Source organism: Nelusetta ayraudi, unplaced genomic scaffold, assembly GCF_046127955.1.
Source record: "Nelusetta ayraudi isolate G7.1 ecotype Tasmania unplaced genomic scaffold, CSIRO-AGI_Nayr_v1 ptg000002l, whole genome shotgun sequence".
Classification (NCBI taxonomy): domain Eukaryota; kingdom Metazoa; phylum Chordata; class Actinopteri; order Tetraodontiformes; family Monacanthidae; genus Nelusetta; species Nelusetta ayraudi.
Genome location: NW_027466052.1, coordinates 1,265,068 through 1,283,830, shown reverse-complemented (window position 1 = coordinate 1,283,830; position 18,763 = coordinate 1,265,068). Strand labels below are relative to the sequence as shown.

General features: G+C 44.4%; 1 protein-coding gene across 4 annotated transcripts; it reads right to left on the bottom strand.

Annotated features, from left to right (window-relative positions):
- Nucleotides 1-712: 712 nt before the first annotated feature.
- Nucleotides 713-17,480, bottom strand: pkma (pyruvate kinase M1/2a). 4 transcript variants are annotated; one of them, XM_076031983.1, is made up of 12 exons: nucleotides 15,654-15,928; nucleotides 14,647-14,709; nucleotides 10,940-11,118; nucleotides 10,702-10,793; nucleotides 8,237-8,368; nucleotides 7,930-8,116; nucleotides 7,527-7,797; nucleotides 6,618-6,768; nucleotides 6,359-6,511; nucleotides 3,993-4,159; nucleotides 2,084-2,265; nucleotides 713-1,991 (listed from the first exon to the last, which is right to left on the bottom strand). In XM_076031983.1, exons 1-12 carry the CDS (start codon nucleotides 15,911-15,913, stop codon nucleotides 1,885-1,887), a joined length of 1,944 nt encoding a protein of 647 aa, XP_075888098.1. In that variant the 5' UTR covers nucleotides 15,914-15,928; the 3' UTR covers nucleotides 713-1,884. The 4 variants fall into 4 exon arrangements, with proteins under 4 accessions (XP_075888098.1, XP_075888182.1, XP_075888263.1 ...); XM_076032067.1 differs by lacking the exon at nucleotides 3,993-4,159 and adding an exon at nucleotides 3,512-3,678; XM_076032148.1 differs by lacking the exons at nucleotides 14,647-14,709; nucleotides 15,654-15,928 and adding an exon at nucleotides 17,324-17,480.
- Nucleotides 17,481-18,763: the final 1,283 nt, after the last annotated feature.

The window sequence follows — 18,763 nt, the reverse complement described above, 5'->3', positions numbered from 1 at the left end:
CCATTGATTCAGACTGTAAAAAGATTGCGCAGGTTAATAAGGCCGCGACCAGTGGACCTGGTTTTGGCAAAGCCATTAGATGGTTTTCCTTCCGATGACAAACGTATATGAAAGAGCTTTTTTCTTGTCATCCAGAAATTATTATTTTAAAAGTCCAAAACTGAAAAAATAAAATTAGAAAATACATTTAAAAAAACAAATGAAAGGTTAAGTTTGTAATATTTGAAGATTTTGATGAAGAAACAGCGACATGAGGTGGTCACATTTTAGATTACAGCGTCTTTCACTCTCCTGAGCTTGCGGAGAGCGCAAGCGGTCACATTAATTACGAACCGCGCTGTCAGGCATCTGGACTGTCCACGCCAGGCTTCCTTAGAAATATGTTAGCGAGACTGGGAGCAAGACCCTTGACCTGTGTACATTCTTATATGTAATATGAGAACCATTCTTACGGTAGGAAAACCAAATGACTTTTATGTCAGCTGTGAGTATACACTTTTATTAATGTGTTTGGGGGCAGTATATTAAGTTTTCACCAATATAAAAATCATAAATTAAGCGAAATATTTTTCAAGACTTGATTTGGGTGGAAAAAGTAGGGCTAAAGTAACAGATCTTTTCCGGCTCTCCTGGTATGACTAAATATAAAATAGTCGTAGCATATATTATTTTCCTCAAGTTATCAGAAATAAAAAGACAATAAAAACGTAGCTTTGAGGTAAGTGCTCATCTTTATTGATGGAAATCCAGCCTTGAAGGACAACTCAGTACACCAGTTAAACATTAGATTACTCTTTTACATTAAGTTAGTTCATACACTCTAGCATTACAATCAAGAGCATGGCAGACATAAGAGAACAGCCACAGAGAGTTACTGACACAATGGGGAAAGACATTTTTACCCATCACCCTCAAAAGTTCTCAGTCATATCAATCGACGGCAGTAAAATAAAAGCGATTTATACGTCTCGACGCAGACAAACTCAAATAATACCCAAATATAAAGGCTGTATGATACATCTAGTAACGCAACAGTAAGTAGGCCAAACTAGTAGTGGACATCCAACACTAGCATTTCTCTCTAGTCAGACAAAAATATAAGTAGTATTGGATGTCTCGAGCCAAAATGCACACAAGTCAAGTATAATATTCAATGTAACATTGTGTGGAGAAGGTCAGGAGTGCAACGCTTACAGGTACAATTTTCAAACACAGTGGAAGCTGGCGGCGAAGAGAGGACACTTCAAACAGACAGGGCCAGGTTAGGGAGGCAGAGTGGAGGAGCAGAGGAATGCTGCCATCTAGTGGGAGCCCTGCAACTGATCATGCAGGTTTGTTCTCTTTTGCTTTGTTTTGGTTTTTTCCTCAAATGCATCAGTGAAGGACCTTTATTCCCCCCCCCCCCCCACTGGCTGGAGTGCTCTGCATTAGGACCCGCCTGCTCCACCACCATCCCCGCCTAAAACGGAGCCAGTATGCGAATGCACACAGACCAGGGTGCACTCACTTTTAGACTTAGTTACCCTTTTTGTTGACTTTTAATTATGCGTTTGTTTGTTTGTTTTCTTGTTTGTTTGTTTGTTTTAAACGGGAATAAATACAGCAGTTTTCTGGTCAGGTGTATAATTCTGAGCGCCGCCATACAAGTGACAGAAAAAGGAATGGAGGTGTGAAGAGGAATGGTAAGATCTAAACCTTCTACGGCCCAAAGCAGCTCTTCCCACCCGTGGATTCTTTGCTCTCTAGATAACACACTTGTTCTGATGATTGTAAGCCTGGGTGATGGCCGGGTGGAGACAGCAAGCTGCTGTGGACCGTGGAGTGGTGCACTGGTGAAAGATAAACGAAAGTGTAGGGAGATCGCAGCGGAGCCCCGTCGGTTGTTCAGGCCACCAGGACCACACGCATGGTGTTGGTGTAACCTGAGCCTGGGCGCCAGCCGGTCAGCACGATGACAACATCGCCCTCTTTGAAGAAGCACCTGGCCTTACCTGCAGATAGAACAGAACACATTTAAACAAAAGATAATAGACATCTCGAGTGAGTCCAACAGTCTACTGTATATTCCTTGGCTGTTACTAACCCAGTTCCATGGCGAAGTTGACGCGCATGTCCACGTCCTCTGCCCACACATCGTGGGCCGGCTTGGTGTAGAGAACGGGGAAGATGCCGCGGTACAGGTGGGCCTGGCGAGCGGTCTGAGCGTTCCGGGTCACAGCCAGGATGGGTGCGCGAGGGCGGTACCTGGAGATCAGGTGGGCTGATCTGCACACATCCACAAAGAGAGAAGGCTCATTAGTATTTTTCCCCAAGGCTGGTGGTTTATCCAAGTCACGATGCAAACGTGATTAGAATTCACTTGATGGCAAGAACTCGGATTAGCCAAAAATGCATTAACAAGCAAATTCTGATGTGCAAAACTCTTCATCAAGGTGATGTATCTGGTTTTGTTTAAGGGATGTCACAGAATATTTGGCATATGCAGTGTAAACTTATTAGAGGGACTTTACGAAAGTAAAGATTAGGGATGTTCACAATTAATCCATAATCGATTAATTGTCAATTTAGAATTTAATTGATTAAATTAAATGAGTCGCAATTAATTGTTTTTTTTTTTTACACGGGTAGTTAATATTCTTTTAACAGTGTAGTGGCAGGAAAGAGCAATTCACCTGTAGATGCTATGATGGTCATAATATACCTAGAACAGGTTACTTTTAAAAAATGTAAAAAAATAAAGTTGAAATGTAGCCAATTAGAAGTCAACTTAAAGTCAGAGGATCCATATTCAGTGGGTTTTTACTGTTCTCTAATGTAAAAATGGCTCACATTGCACCCTCAGCATTACTAAAGGGTTAAATAATGTCTTCCTTGCACATTTTTCATTGTGAAATTTAGGTTCTCAGGAAAAATCGCAGCTTATCAATTAATCGTTAATCAATCGATGAGATCAATCAACTAACGATTAATGAATGAATGGATAATTTGCATCCTAGTAAAGATCATCTAAAACTGTGAGTCAGGTGTTGTGATATTTGATTGGAAAAATAAATGAATCGACAGAACTGTTTAAGTTGAGTTCAATAATGTTTTGATTAGATGATGATTGGAGCAAAGCTAAGGAACACGTTCGTATTCAATTACATGTATAAGTGATGTATAACCACTGTGTTGTCAAGAGTTAACATCAAATCAGTGTATTCATCTGTATTTAATATGGTTAGTGTAAAGCGTCTGCTATATTTCTCAAGGCAAAAAACAAAACAAAAACGCAGACCTGAAATAAAATCACCAGCAAAGCCAACACAATACAAGCAACTAATAATCTAGAAAGCTATTATTAGATTATTATGGATTACTCAACTGTTTTCATCTGTGTCCACCCCTGTTACAACAAGCACCACACCACACACACACACACACATACACCATCGAAGGAGTGGGGGCTGTGTTCCAAGTCTCGGGCAAGACCTTACCTTCCCTCCGCCACGGGCGCTGCCCTCCCTCTTACCTGCCGGTCTTGGTGAGAACAATGATGGCGCTGGCGCAGCACTTGAAGGAGGCCTCCACGGCGCCGACGGCCACGGCCTCGGAGGGGTCCCTGGTCAGCTGCGAGTGCCTCCTCAGCTCCTCGAACAGCTGCCTGTGGAAGGCGGCCGCCTCGGCTTCTCGCGCAATCTGCACCCCCGGGGAACCAGGAACCAGGGGAGGGGTGGCGAGGGAGGGGGGGGGGTTAGCTTCGCCATTCACACACACACACACACACACACCACACACGCACACACAGTGCGCCGAGTCATTCACGCCGGCTGGGAGGCGGGCAAAAGAACCACGGCAGAGCGAGAGAACCGACGACTGCGTCTGCTTCCTGCGGGGGTTTGTTTTGCCAGCCTTCCAGCTGCTCTGTCAGTCCGTCCCTGAACTGGCCCTACTCTGCCTGTCTCCGGCTGCCCCGAGCAGTGACCACACCTCCTCCACCTCCGCCTGCCTACCTTCCAGAGCCTGTGAGCACAATGATCCCAGAGGCTAAACTCTTAAAGGCGGCTTCGACAGCGCCGATTGCAATGGCCTCGGCCGGGTCTTTGCAGTGCGGCGTGGAGCGACGCAGGTCCTCAAACACCTGCCGGTGGAACATGGCCGCCTCGGCTTCGCGGGCAATCTGGTGCGGAGCAAGGTGGGCGAGATGCATCAAGTGAGAAGCACACGCAGGGCACGGAGGTCAAAGGTGAGGGGAGATGGGTGGAAAAGGCAGGAAGGATGAGAAGATGAAAGACAAAGAGACGATGTTAGAGAGATACAGAGAAACAGTTAAAGAGGGGGGGTGGGGGGAGACAAGGAGGACAGCCGGAAGAAAAGTGTGCAGTTAGCGTGAGGAACCAACACAATCAACAACACAACTTTCACGTGAAAGAGAAAAATCCAAATCGAGCTCATGAGGTGTTAAAGGAAATTTTGCATTTTTAAAAACTGACTACTTTAGGTCAGAATTTAAACAAAATAATCACGACAGTTGCACAAAACATTTCAGGCATTTAGGTCAACAGGGTGCTGAAAATGGGAACTGCAGCAAGGCTATGATTGTGCACATAAACGGGATGTCAGTGAAGAAGAGAAGATTGAAGGAGAAATATTTTAAGAGTTGTGAAAGTAATGAGGAAAAAAGTAATGAGGAAAAAAATCCTCATCAGAAATTAAAAGCAGGCCCCAAACAACTATGTTTTTCAATTTCAAACATTTTAACGCATTAAAATTAGATTATTTTAACTTTACTTTATCATTTATCCTGCTCATAATGCTCAAGAGGATATGTGCACAGTCATTCATGAGTCATCCTGGGTGGGCAAAAGTTCATTGTAATGGACATTAGGTTATTTCTTCCATCTCCAATTTAATGGAAATCATCAGGCCCAGTTTAAGTTCATGGAGGCAAGAAGGGATCAGGGCAGTTCCCATAGCAAACATGCCGTTCTACGCATCACTTCAGTAGCACTTAGACCATCAAGCCAGACGTGCAGATGCAACAGCGGCAGGACCAGGAGGAGATGCAGGACTGCTGAGTCACTTCGCATAGCAGCGCAGAAACAGTGCAGTGCAGAGCAGTGCAGTGCAGTATAGAGCGATGGAGGCCAGCCAGGGAAAGGCACAACCCAAGACCTGAGGCCGTCAACTGTACAGGCCTGCCTCTCTTTTATTTTTACCTATTTTTCTTTTTCCTGGAACATGGTGGTCTGTCCCCTATTGCAACACTGAAACACGCACAACACAAAAGCTGCTTTGTCTGTCTGGTCACTGACGTCTGCTGTTGCTGTCATGTTATTTTGTCGTTTGCATGCTTAAAAAAATCTTATCGAGCAAGAGCAGCTGCAGTGTAGTTGTAGAACCAGTTGGAATGTCTGTCCCTGACTGAACCACTAAACATTAGACAGCAAGAACAGATGAAGTCCTTGCAGAAACACGGCCATTCCTCAGGTTTCATGTGCTAATGGGACAACAGTGCCGGCTTTTTTTTTAATTGGTTTTCTAATCAGTCTGGGAAAAAATAAAATAATGTGTAATCAGCCCAGATAAATGTGACCAAATACTGAGAAAAGCTCAAAAAGATTTGTGTAAAATTTTCAACACATGCTATCATTGGGCCATTGAACACAAAGAAGCTACAAAGAAGCTTTGTATATCTGCAGTTGAGGGATCAGGACTGCCAGAGCACGCTCATGTGTGCACGTGCCTACACACACACACACACACATGAGAAGTGAAACCTTTAGAAAATTGTCTTTGTTTGCAGGAAAGGAGTGAAATGGTAATAAACAGCGAAATGCGATTAACTGAGATTAGTCAACCATTCGCTGCTTCAGGAGCTCGCATGCCAAGTTATGTGTGCAGGGGACAGAACGTGGCTGAATGAGAGAACGGAGAGCAAGAACTTCCGCTTGTCTTTGCCCTGCTGCTGACGCACAGAGAGGCAGCTGATAGGCCAAAAATAGGATGAAAGGAACCCAGCGCTGAGGAAAACAACGCTTTGCCAGAAAGGTGAAAGAATCGTCTAGAACAGCGGTTCTCAACTGGTGGACTCTCACAAGCAGCAGTTTTTTTCCTTACAATGAAGTCCCGACCCAAATGACTAGCCCACTTCCTATCATGTCTGGTAAATAAAAATAAACGCCCAACATTTTCTCTACAAATATATACATTTCAAAATCCTGCTGCAACCCAATCAAAACAGCTCTCCGACCCACTTTTAGGTCGTGACCCACCAGTTGAGAAACGCTGATCTAGAAAACGCCCTAGAGATGTAACATTGGCAACGGATCAATGGACCCAGGGAATGATCACTGTGACACGCCGGGGCCAAACTCACCATGTGCTGCGTGCGCACGGCCTCCAGGGGGTAGTCTCCCTTGGCCGTCTCTCCGCTGAGCATGATGCAATCAGCTCCATCCAACACGGCGTTGGCCACGTCGCTGCCTTCGGCGCGGGTTGGCCGGGGCTTCTTGATCATGCTCTCCAACATCTGACCGGAGATGGAACAAAAAAAATAAAAAATCACAAATCAAAGGTGGATTTCAAATGTCTAAAAAGTGCTGCAAACCAATCACAGCGACTTCATCGGGTCGGACCTGGGTGGCGCAGGTGATGGGCTTGCCAGCCCGGTTGCAGCGTCCGATCATCATCTTCTGGGCCAGGAAGACCTTCTCAGTGGGGATCTCGATGCCCAGGTCGCCGCGGGCGACCATGATGCCGTCGCTGGCCTCCATGATCTCGTCGAATCTGCACGCGGCGGACAAAAAAAAAGGAGAAAAGAAAACGTCTTGGTTTCCATGCATCTCTCCGGGTCGCATCAAACCTGGCCTGCTGTGGCTGGAGTGGAGAGGGAGATTTAAGTTGCCCCAAAGAAGTTCATGCTTCCAGAATGTGCTAGCTGCAATGTTGGACGTTACAGGAAGCGACCTTGACTTTGTCTGCACGCTGTCAGAGCTGCCAAGATGGCCATTAAATGAACATTGAAGCCCGGTCAACCCATGGAAATTAACGTTGCAGGTCCAATGTGCAATATTTCGCTTAACTTATGATTTTTATATTGGTGAAAACTTAATATACTGCCCCCAAACACATTAATAAAAGTGTATACTTTCCTACCGTAAGAATGGTTCTCATATTACGTATAAGAATGTACACAGGTCAAGGGTCTTGCTCCCAGTCTCGCTAACATATTTCTAAGGAAGCCTGGCGTGGACAGTCCAGCTGCCTGACAGCGCGGTTCGTAATTAATGTGACCGCTTGCGCCCTCCGCAAGCTCAGGAGGGAGAGTGAAAGACGCTGTAATCTAAAATGTGACCACTTGATGTCGCTGTTTCTTCATTAAAATCTTCAAATATTACAAACGTAACCTTTCATTTATTTTTTTAAATGTATTTTCTAATTTTATTTTTTCAGTTTTGGACTTTGAAAATAGTTATTTCTGGATCGCAAGGAAACCGGTCTCGAAAGTGATGGCTGTCACAGGAGGTGCAGATAAGCCACAGTACCTGCGCACGCCCTCGTGGTTCTCCAGCTTGCTGATGATCTTGATGTCTTTGCCTTTCTCCCCCAGCACGGCTCGGACCGCGTGGACGTCGGCCGCTTTGCGGATGAAGGAGGCAAAAACCATGTCGACTCCGTGCTTGACGCCAAACTGCAGGTCCTGGATGTCCTTCTCCGAGACGGCGGGCAGGTCGACGGCAGCGCCGGGGAGGTTCACTCCCTTCTTGCTGCCCAGGGTGCCGCCGTTCTCGATCTCGCAGTTCAGGAAATCAGAACCTGACGACGCAGGAGAGAGAGCGCAAAGAATGTTTTTCTATTCTTGAGGGGACAAAACCATTTGATAAATAAAAATTTAAATAAAGCTGAAATGAAACTGAATGAAGTTAAACGCTGCATTCTTGAACTCACCGATCTCCTTGACCTGCAGCGAAATGAGTCCGTCGTCGATGTAGATCTTGCTGCCAATTTCCACCACTCTGGTGATGTTCTTGTAGTCGAGCCAGAGGAGCTCATCCGAACAGTTCTCCATGTGAGCGTCGTCCAGGGTGATCTTGATCGTGTTGCCCTTCATCAGCTCCACCTCAGCAGTGCCGCTCTGTCAAAGCATCACCAAGGGATGATGAATTTTTCACAGTCTGACTGATATGTAAAATGTAAAATGGCACCATGAGATTATTGCACTGTTGTTTCAGTGCTGTGTTGATGCTGAACTCACTCCTTTGATGAGGCCGGTCCTGATCTCTGGTCCCTTGGTGTCCAGGGCGATGCCCACTGGCCTGTAGTGGATGCTGCCTGGTTCGAAGCTCTCGCTAGCTTCGCGTACGTTCTTGATGGTCTCTGCGTGGTACTGCGGACAGAAGCGTCAATGAGAACAGGCCTTAGAAAAAGGTCTTATGGAAACTGTGAAAAAACAAACAAACAAAATCAAAACAGAGCGACACAATTTAATTTCTTTAAAGAAATCATCAACGTCATAAAACAGGAGGAACTGAACTCGGACAAAGAAACTCGGACACAGTTGAGAGTTAGGGAGCCATTAAACCAACATGGGTAATTAAAAGATAAGGCGCTCCCAACGGCTGACAGCCATAAACTGGGTGGGTGTGTGCTTTTCATTTTATTGGACATGAAACTGATCACTTCCCAGCAGAACATTTGCTTACACTAAGACTGTATAGGATTCATATTTAAGCAGAACACCTTCGTCGTCGTCATCATCCTCATCATCATCATCGCCACCCATGGGGGTCATCACAGCTCCAATCTAAGCAGGGAACTGCCCTGGTCAGATGTCAGGAGCCCACATTAAACAAAAGCGGACAGTAGCAGACCAAGTCGTCACGCAGGTGATAAACAACGTGGGAGAAAAAAGAAATAATTGGCCAGGTGACACCGATGGTCCGCCCCAAATTCCACTTTAAGTAATCGTCCTTGAAGGACAGACTATGGTATGATTGCCTGATACATCTCCAGATACAAGGACAGCCTGTGCAGAGGAACCTGCAGAAGAACGTGCCTTTCCTGCTTTTCCACAGACCAACAAACCAACTGCACGTCCAACCAACCGGCTGCATCTCTGGCTTCCCAGGAACACAAACTGCAGTTCATGGGAAGTACAATGGCATTTTTTGCTAAGCTGGGTGAAATTCAGGAAGCTTGACCCAAAAAACCTTGGTTCTGAACCTCCAGCACCACGACTGCTGTGTTCTCGGAAAGGTCGCAAGCTTCTTGGTCGCTGTCACACAGGCTGTGTCATAAGTATTTTAATGTTGAGTTTTGTGTTGCCATGTCTGAAATAGATTTTCTGTGCCTAAAAGCGACAGTCATTGTTTTTCATAGCTTGTATTTAGTCACTTTTGCTTTATTTTGAAATGAGTTATGGGCTAAAAGGTATACTTGTGGCATCACAACTGCTTGACTGATAACCAAGAGAAATTGGTTTAGTTCTTGAAGTTAACAAATAGTTGAACTGGGTTTGCTTTTTAATACTGATTTGTGATGAATTATTCTAGAGCTAAAATTTTCCTCCACAAACTCATAACATGTTCTATAATGACTATAATTGACACACATGGTTAGACACATTGATAGTTTGAGGTGGGCATATGCTAATGTACTGAAAAGAAGACTTTCATTAGTACTCAAATCACGATTATGCCGTCAAATGTTAAAATATAAATTTTAAATTAAATCAAATTTGAAAAAAACTCAGTCAGAGTTCAATAGAGTACCTATGGTTTCTTTGAAAGCACTGTCCGTGACTTTCTGGCACAGTGTGTTCAACCATCAGCGCTGGTACAGTATGTAGGGGGCGCAGTTCACCTCAGTGTCATCAGTGTTAACGCCAGCCAAAGTGATTAACCTGCCACTTATGGCATTACCAAAAGCTCTGCAGTGGGACAGACTAGCTGTGTGTTGCAGTGCAGACAGGCTTTAAATATACACCCGTCTCTGCAGCTCCTTCTTACAAGTTCCAGGAAATAGTAAAAGAAGAGACGGTATGTCAGTGGCAGTTGATCTTAAAACTTTTACAAGAGATCAGAGTGTAGCCTAAAGGTTCATTAGGGTGGAGCAATTTCACTTTCAACATGATCACAAGTGAAACTTAACATCCTGTTTTATGTTATTTCATTACATGGAAATGTGTTTTCTGTGTTTTCTTTGCAACAAATGCTGGCTTTATTTTTCTTGTCACCTAAATCACTTTAATCGATCAATGGACTTAAAAATATCGCAACAAAACTTGAACCAGGGCGAGCTATAAGCAGTGGTACACAAATAAAGTAGTCCCAGGTTCTATAGCATATGATGTCTCTAGCCTGTCAGTGAACTCTGTGTGTTAGTATTCAGATTTCAGTCCAACATTGTGTGATATGTATCTCATATGTATCTCATATGTATCTCATATTTGGACTAAGATTTCATCATTGATGCTGGATAGCCTTCACTTTCTTTACGTACAAAGCTGGCTGAAGCAATGTGTGCTCCTTCAGTGTGATCGAGCACTGAGCTGCAAAGGCCTTGCCAACATTGCCTGAAAAATACATAAAGTGATGAGATATCACGCAGATTGCAACATTAGTCTTCTGTATTCCATATCTGCTTCTGCATCACACTCACGCAGTTCTGCGTGACTCTGAACAATCAGTTCACCGCTTGCGGACCAGTGAGGCAACTCACGTCATGTGTTCCATGGGAGAAGTTCATGCGGGCAATGTTCATTCCAGACTTGATCATCTCCTTCAGCATGTCCACAGAGCGAGAGGCGGGCCCTGCAAAGGTTCACGCAAAGAAAAACAACACGAGAGTTGAACATCTTCAGGTCAGGAGCTAAACTGGATGCTGGCCGATGCGCCGCCGCTCCGGCCTGTCGGTTTGGACTTGATGACTGATCTGGAAGACATGAGTGTTGACCAACCGATGGTGCAGATGATGCCGGTGTTGCGTGCGGTGGTGGGTTCGGAGTCAATGTCCAGGAGGCACATGTGTTCGAGGAAGGTGTCGGCCATGGCAGCGTTGAGCTGCTGATGCTGAATGAAGGCAGAGCCCAGGTCGGACTTTGACAGAGCCATGGCGCGTGATGGTACAACAGTGGTCCTGCAGAAGAAACAGGAGAAGTAAATACTGAGGGCACGAACTGGACTTCCTCGTCGGCTCGAATACAAAATGACTCCACAACAGCCTGTCAGGCGTGGCAGTTTGGCTCTGCCCGTCCCGCCTGACGAGAAAACTCACTAACCTGGGGACATTGCAGTGATGATGGCTGCAAGGCGTGCACTTCTGATTTGCTTATTCAAAATCCAGCCTCCACCCGAGCCAGCATTAATAATACAATGCCTTTATTATATTGCCATTAGGGATTTTAACGATTAACCGATTATCGATTAATTATCAATTATGAATTTAATCGATTAAATGGAATTAGTCACAATTCATTTTAACATTTTTACAGAGGGTTTTTATTGTTAAATGTCATGGTGTATACCTGTATACCTAGAAAAAGGTACTTATAAACAACTTTTTTTTAAAGTTGAAATGTGACCCATTAGAAGTCAACTTAAAAGTCCACGTTGACAATGTTTTTTTCTGTTCTCCAATGTAAAAATGGGTCACATTGGACCCTCAACATTATTTAAGGGTTAAATAATGTCTTGCTTACACATTTTTCATTGTGAAATTTAGGTTCTCAAGAAAACTCGGCGCCTATCAATTAATCGTAAATCGACCGATAAGGTCAATCAACTATCGATTAATGAATTAATCGATAATTTGCGTCCCTAATTGCCATATAGCAATAATCACAATTTGTGAGATGTTTTCAGTGTCGTCATCCTGAAATTCTCTCTCCCTGGAGCCTTTCACACATCACTGCAGAGTCAAACGCTGCATCCCCAACACTGCTCTGCAGAGCTGAAGGAGCAACTGTTGCTTCACGAAGGAGTCGCACGTGCAACGTTGTCACGTCTTTTTGTTCTTCACACAGCCACAGTTCCACTGTGCCAGTGGAAATTGTTCAAATGTGGGGCCTCCACGTTCATATCTACTTCCATACAAACAGAGGCCAACCTAAGTAAACACGCTGCAGAACGCAACGTGAACGGAGCATCAATGCTCGCACGGTGTGCGCCGTCTCAGTCACCTCCCTCTCTCCGAGGTCTTGTTATTATGCGAGTCAGTTACGAAAAAATAAAGGCTGACGAATCGTCTCATTGTTCCATTTCATTTCAATGAGGAGCTGCGAGTCTTTTTCAAGCAGCATTTCCACTTTAGCTTCCACTATCTACATCTTCTACAGTGAAATGCCCTTTTATGCCACCGTGGAATTTTGATAAAACGTGAACAGACGTTGCTCAAGAACATTAGGAAACATACGTTGCTCCACTAATCTTTACACAAGGTTGGACAGTGCGTGCTGTTACCCCGCCAAACCTCGTCCTCAGTCACCATGGCAACATGTTATCAGAAGGACAGGGATTGCCGAGCTTTCATCGTGACACGTTCACTACTCCTTCGGTTGACACAGCAATGAAAGTACACACGTTACGTTAAATTACATTTGCTCACTCAAGATGCCCATCTTAATTAGTCAAAAAAGATTCAGGGTCTGCGGTTAATAAAGCTGACTGACGGCTGTTCTCTTACATAACCACTCTCAAACAGGCGGATATGTCCTTTCTTGTGACACTTCATGTTCCTCAGTGTTTTGACAACGTTAACATGGATGCAGGTCTTGACAGGCTGGGTGGCACCAAGCGGCCAGAGTCCAAGATGGAAGTCCATTTAATTTCAAGAAGTTGCTCACCCAGCACATACGCCCAAAAAGGCCCAATTTTGGAGAACGTCACTTAAAGACATGTCGGGACGCAGCCAATCGGAATGGGCTGAGACACAGCAGTGCGTTTCTGGTGATTTTGTGGCCTTTATCATTTATTTTTTTTAAACGACTAAAAGACCATAACTGAAAAATATAAAGATTTGCTGTGAATCGCGTTTCAGGTCACAGTTGTCCTGTGAGCCGTTTTAAAGGCAATTACTTTTATTCGATGGGGAAAATGCTTTTTGTTTTTTGCTGCAGTACCTTGGGTGGCCACTAGGAAAAATCGTCACGCCGCCATATTGCCAGTGCAGTATCCTGGTCTTATAACACATCCGTGGGTGGTACTGAGGTCGTGTTGAGGAGGGCGCTGACTTCTGCGGCCGTGCAACTGCCGCTCAGCTAACTGAGCCTGGACAGCTTGTCTAAGCAGCCATTCTGTGTGTACAGTTCAGCAATAGCCTGGAATCAAGAGGCCATTGGACACATCTAAATCCTTTTATCAAAACCATCAAAAGCCATCTCATCTTGCAGTGAGGTGAAGCTTTTCTAGAGAGCTTGGATTGGATGGCTGTTTTTAATACAAGTTAATGTACCGGTAAATGTGTATGCAGGCATTGCACTGAGCCGTCGACCAAATTGCAGAGGTAAAGAGATTATGTTCCTCCACTTTGAATAGTGTATTTTCTTTTAAGCAGAGAGACGTACACTGGTTGTAATGAAACACTATTTTGACCCTCTCCGTGCAAAAGACGTCTCCTTAATATTCTATAATTGACCCACGGCTTCAGTGGAAGCGCATGCCAACGTGTGTACAGGGGAGCTGTGCGGGAACTCTCCAATTAAAACCTGGAAAGTCAGAGGAACAAGTCTGCATTCCTTTCAGTTAGTCCCCAGCATGCAACAGCTTCAACCAACTGCACACAGACTGCAGCCAAGTTCTTTACGATTCTATTAGAATTTTATCAAGGCTAAACATTCAGAGAGCAGTGGTGACTCCTGCCATCTTCTCAGACCTCGACAGCCACTGCAACCCAAATCAATGCTTTTCCAAGTGACATCATTCAACATTGCTTTATCTAAAGGAAGCTGAAAAAAAAAGACACAGAATCTGAATTTTGACTCGAGGACGGTTGTTGTAAGTAAAAGTCTCTAAGGGGGTAAATCTGAACATGGCAACCTGGCTTTAACTTGCCGATTGTATGTGAATTGAAAATACACCATTGTGGGGATCCTGGGAAGAACCAGGATTCCTTCACGCAGCTGCGGTCTGATGATGTAACACTACAGTCAGACCAGAGCTGTACGTGATCGCAGGCACATCCCCCTACTCCAGCACACACAGTGATGAGAAAGCTGGAGGCAGACCAACTGGACTGTACCACCGAGGGACCGCAGAGGGGGAAACATAATCTCCCCAGCACAGACTGCTTGATTTACATATGGAGTAGCATTGAAATGGTCTGACATGTAAAGCAAATAAAGACCACAATGACAACTGAAACAAAAATATTAACCAACTCAGCACAATACACATACTGGGCTATTCCAAAGTTGTTCCATTCAACAGAAAAACTTAATACACTTGAAAAGGTTTGCTAAGAATTTATGGCTTGCTAGTTGTGCGCAAGCCAAGTCTCCTATCAGTAATCAATATGTGAAGCCAATTCCGTAAGCTGTCTGATTGAAGCGAAACAATGGGCAATGTCCTGATACACTAACATCAGCCTTCTGGGGTTCATGACAGGACATTTAACAGAACTTACGAGACAAAGCGACGCTGACAAGTCACTGTTTGAAACATCTGCTACCTTTCCGAAGAGGGACGGGGCTGGACGGGGCAGGAGTCACCGACCAATGGGCTGCCGAGAAAGCTGAGGCAGCCACACCGACCGCAGGAGGCAACAGGAAGTGGTTATTCAACGTTCACGTCGTGCGTCGCATGTAAACTTATTAATGTGACCTGAAAAGTTAAAGTGAGTCGAAATCGGCAATAAACAGGCACACGCTTGAAAAGATGAGAGAAGTCCTCGTCTAATTCATACATGATCTGAATTTTCATAACAGGATGATGCTGATGCTGGGCCGATACCAGTCACACCTAAGATACAAAATGACACAGCGATGCCGTCTGTTTAAATCTGAGTCTCTTGGTATTATAATACAAAAATATAAAACACAGCAAAAATTAAAAGGTCATAAAAAAAGAAAAAAAAAAAGGCAGAACCAGTCTCCTATCTCCTCAAGTGAAATGTGAATGTTGGTGGGAAAGTGTTCAGTGGTAGAAGCATGCCTTGCAGATCAGAAATTTAGAGAGAGAAAAAGATGATTTTGGTACAAAGTAATAGCCAATCCCCCTCTAATGCCAGTTGATCTGCGCTTCAGACAGACAAAATGACATCACTGACTGGCTGTCGGACACAGATAGCATGTCTGACCTCGGGGAAGCAGGTGAGCAGCCACTACGAGCCAACCCCAGCCATACTAACCCTGACACAGATGCAGGGCTAACTTTAGAGCCGCTGCTAATAATCTCCTTTCAATCCCCTCCCACCACTTCCACCTCTGTGACATGCTTCCTTGTTTGAGGTTATGTTTCCCATTCGACTTGCATTCCTCAGGCCTCTCAAACAAACCCACACAACTTTTATCAGCCGGTAGCAACGATATCAGTGAGCGTGACATGATGACACAGAGGAGCATGCGTTTATGGATGTGGCACAACATCTCCCGAGTCGGATCAATGGGGAACTGGGCGGGTTGACTCAAACACAAACACTCACACAGCATGGCAACATCCACGGGTTCAACAACATACCGCCAGTAGATCCGTCTCCAGGGAACAAACGGAAGCGTTACAACCAGCGACCTCTGCAAGAAACCCAGCGTGCTGGAGCTTCCACAGCCAAGGTTCGACCTTGTCCCCTCAACAGCAGTCCAAGCAGATCTGACCGCTGCAGTGCGCGTGCAAACAAACAACACTTTCAGTGGCTCAAGAGCAAATCCCCTCAGCAAGGATAAAGGAGAATGCCTGCTGTGACCAAGCAATCGCCATGACCTGATGCAGTGGGCATACATGGGACTTCCACCACGACACACACGAGCGGTGTTTGCAAAACCAGAACTGATTTAGGTCATACCCACCAACCCCTTAGGTCAGACTACACACCAGCTGTGGGGGGGAAAAAAATAGAATGTTGACTATTATTAGCGCTAGCACGTCCATTTCGAAATCTAATACTCTGATTGTGCAATGGAGCCTTTACTACGTGGGTCTGTGACTTGGCTTATTTTACTTTTGCCACACAAAAATGATTGCTTCTCAAGTCTCTCTTATAATTCAACATATGCATTAAAGCCAACAGGTGGCACCTGCTAAAACGTTACCCATCCCAGCCGAAATTTCTCATCCTTTCAGACAGTTAACATTTTTGTTTTTCCCTCCACACACACCCACGGGGAGTACATAATCCAAGGTGTCCTTTTGAGAAAGCCGAGGAGAGCTACAGGTCATGACAAATAGCATTGTGGGTAGGGGAGGGCCAGTCTCGCTCTCCTCCTCCTGTGTTTGATATCAACACGGTGCCACTGCAGCAGGACACTGCACTGCAGAATTCAGCGAGGCAACATCCAGCTCAGCAGCTACATCGGCAATATTGTCATTTTATGTAATAAGAGAGGGTCTGTTTTTTTCCCTTTCCTTTTCATTTTTAAAACAATAAATCAATGGGCGTGCTGACTGGAACTACGGTGCCATTAAAAAAAAGAAAGAAAAGAAAACATTTTAACATGAACAACCTTTTTAAAGGAACACGTTGGCGGTAAATTCGACTGTTGGACTCTAACTGCGTGTAATTTGAATGGCAAAATTGCTCGAATGCAGTGCAGACGGCCACTGCGTCACATTTTCCTGACGCGCAGGGCATGAGTCACCGACCAATGGGCTGCCGAGTAAGCCGAGGCAGCCACACCCACCGCAGGAGGCAACAGGAAGTGGTTATTCAACGTTCACTTCGTGCATCACATGTAAACTTATTATCGCGACCTGAAAAGTTAAAGTGAGGCGAAATCGGCAATAAAAAAGGCACAGGCTTGGAAAGATGACCGACGTCCTCGTCTAATTCATACATGATCTGCATTTTCTTATCACGATGATGATGTTGTTGGGCCGATACAAGCCAGAACTAAGACAATAAATGACACAGCAATGCTGTCCGTTCATATCTGAGCGTCTTAGTATTATAATAGGAAAAAACTAAAATATAATAGAAAAATATAAAACACAGCGAAAATTAAAAGGTTTTTAAAAAGCGGAACGTGGCTCCCTGTCTGGTGCATCCCCAGCTTCCCCAGCTCACATGTTGTAGCTACGGAAAAAGGGCTGGACAAAAACGGTTGGACTGTATTAACACTACAGTGTAAGTGTCGATAAACTCCCGAGTCACTTCTTGACATCGCTATTCAACAGCCCTCCGTTCGGGTACTCACCTTGCAACGCTGAGTATCTGCTGGGAGCAATGAAGCTACGGTTGCACTGCGATCGGCTCAAGGTGATCTTCCGACTCCTTTACGCTGCGGAACTACTTTACAGGGATGCTAAGGCATATCCTTCCGAAGGCGTTTCGGTCGATTATAAAGACCACAGATGGTCTTCACCTACTAATTATATACGCCATCATCACCGATTGGAGATATGTGCGTTTTAGTTTTTTTGTTACATTCAATTAATGGCAATAAACGTTTAAAAGTATGGGCGGAGGGATACAATAAGACGCGGAGGAAGTGCTTCAGCCTTCACAGCGAGCCAATCGCAGTGGCCGAAAGCATCAGAGCAGGGTGCGCGACCATGTGACCGTGGATGGCGTAGTGGAGTTTCCTGAATGCGCATTTTAGAGATCGCGTGAAGAAAAAACGATGGACCGTTGTGATAATTCATCGTCTGCCTCACTGTGGAATCTACGGCTGGATAACATTGTGTTGTTAGCATGTTCGTCGTTACTCTTCAAAAACTTGAAAGACACTGTCATGCAGCAGTGACAATGTCTCATTTAGGATTGCACCATATACTTCCATAAACTACCAGCCAGCACAAGATGTCAGTGGAAACCTTTTGCTGAGGTCATCCTGTCCCAAGACAGAGATGATGTAACACCGCCATCTACTGTACAAAAGTAATACTATGGTTTTAGTAATTCCTTATTGCACGCTGACTAAACAATGTTGAACGTTAATGTTCAATATAACTAATATGTCCATAACCTAACATGTCATTAGCCATAGGCTAATGAAACATTAATGCATATTTGTCTACATAAAATAATGACAGTGGGATCATTAGTTCTGTTTTAAATTACAGTTTAAGGCATCATCTGTAACATGTAGATGTTACAGCATAGAATGCTGTAATTTGCAACACAGCTAATACAGCATGTTGCAAATCTCCCCAAGAACAATTCATTATGTTTTTACAATCAGATTTTTGTGAGAGAGAAAAGCTAGAATGAGTAGGTTGTTGGGTGACCCGATTACCCTTTGTGAGGTTATATATTGTTTAAGACAAAATAACCTTAACTTACAGGTCAGGAAAGGATCACCCTTATTTTCAAGGAAATACAGTTTTCTGCACTGCTCAGGAACTTGTCCATGCATTATCACCTTGTGATATTGTGGTTTGCCAGTTTGTGTTTTACAGTTTTTCAGCAAAACTAAAAGATGTGTTTAGAGTAAAGATAAGAGGTAACATCAAGTAATTATTTGCATCATTAAATGAAAGGTTTTGTTTGTTTTTTCATTGTGAGAAAACCACAACTTCTCAGTAAGAACGCATACAACTACACTGATGTTCTTTCTGTGCTGTCTCTCTTGACAAAACGTACGTCAGAGAGAAAATAGTTCAATTTACTTTTATTTTAATTATTATTTTAGTTC

Excerpts from the sequence above, each read along its gene's own strand:
- pkma (XM_076031983.1), bottom strand. The coding sequence starts at position 15,913 with ATGTATGCCCACTGCATCAGGTCATGGCGATTGCTTGGTCACAGCAGG. Across the intron at positions 14,710-15,653 it reads TGGAGACGGATCTACTGGCG|CTTTCTCGGCAGCCCATTGG; the intron begins GTATGTTGTTGA and ends TGGCTGCCTCAG. Across the intron at positions 10,794-10,939 it reads CGGCATCATCTGCACCATCG|GGCCCGCCTCTCGCTCTGTG; the intron begins GTTGGTCAACAC and ends GAACCTTTGCAG.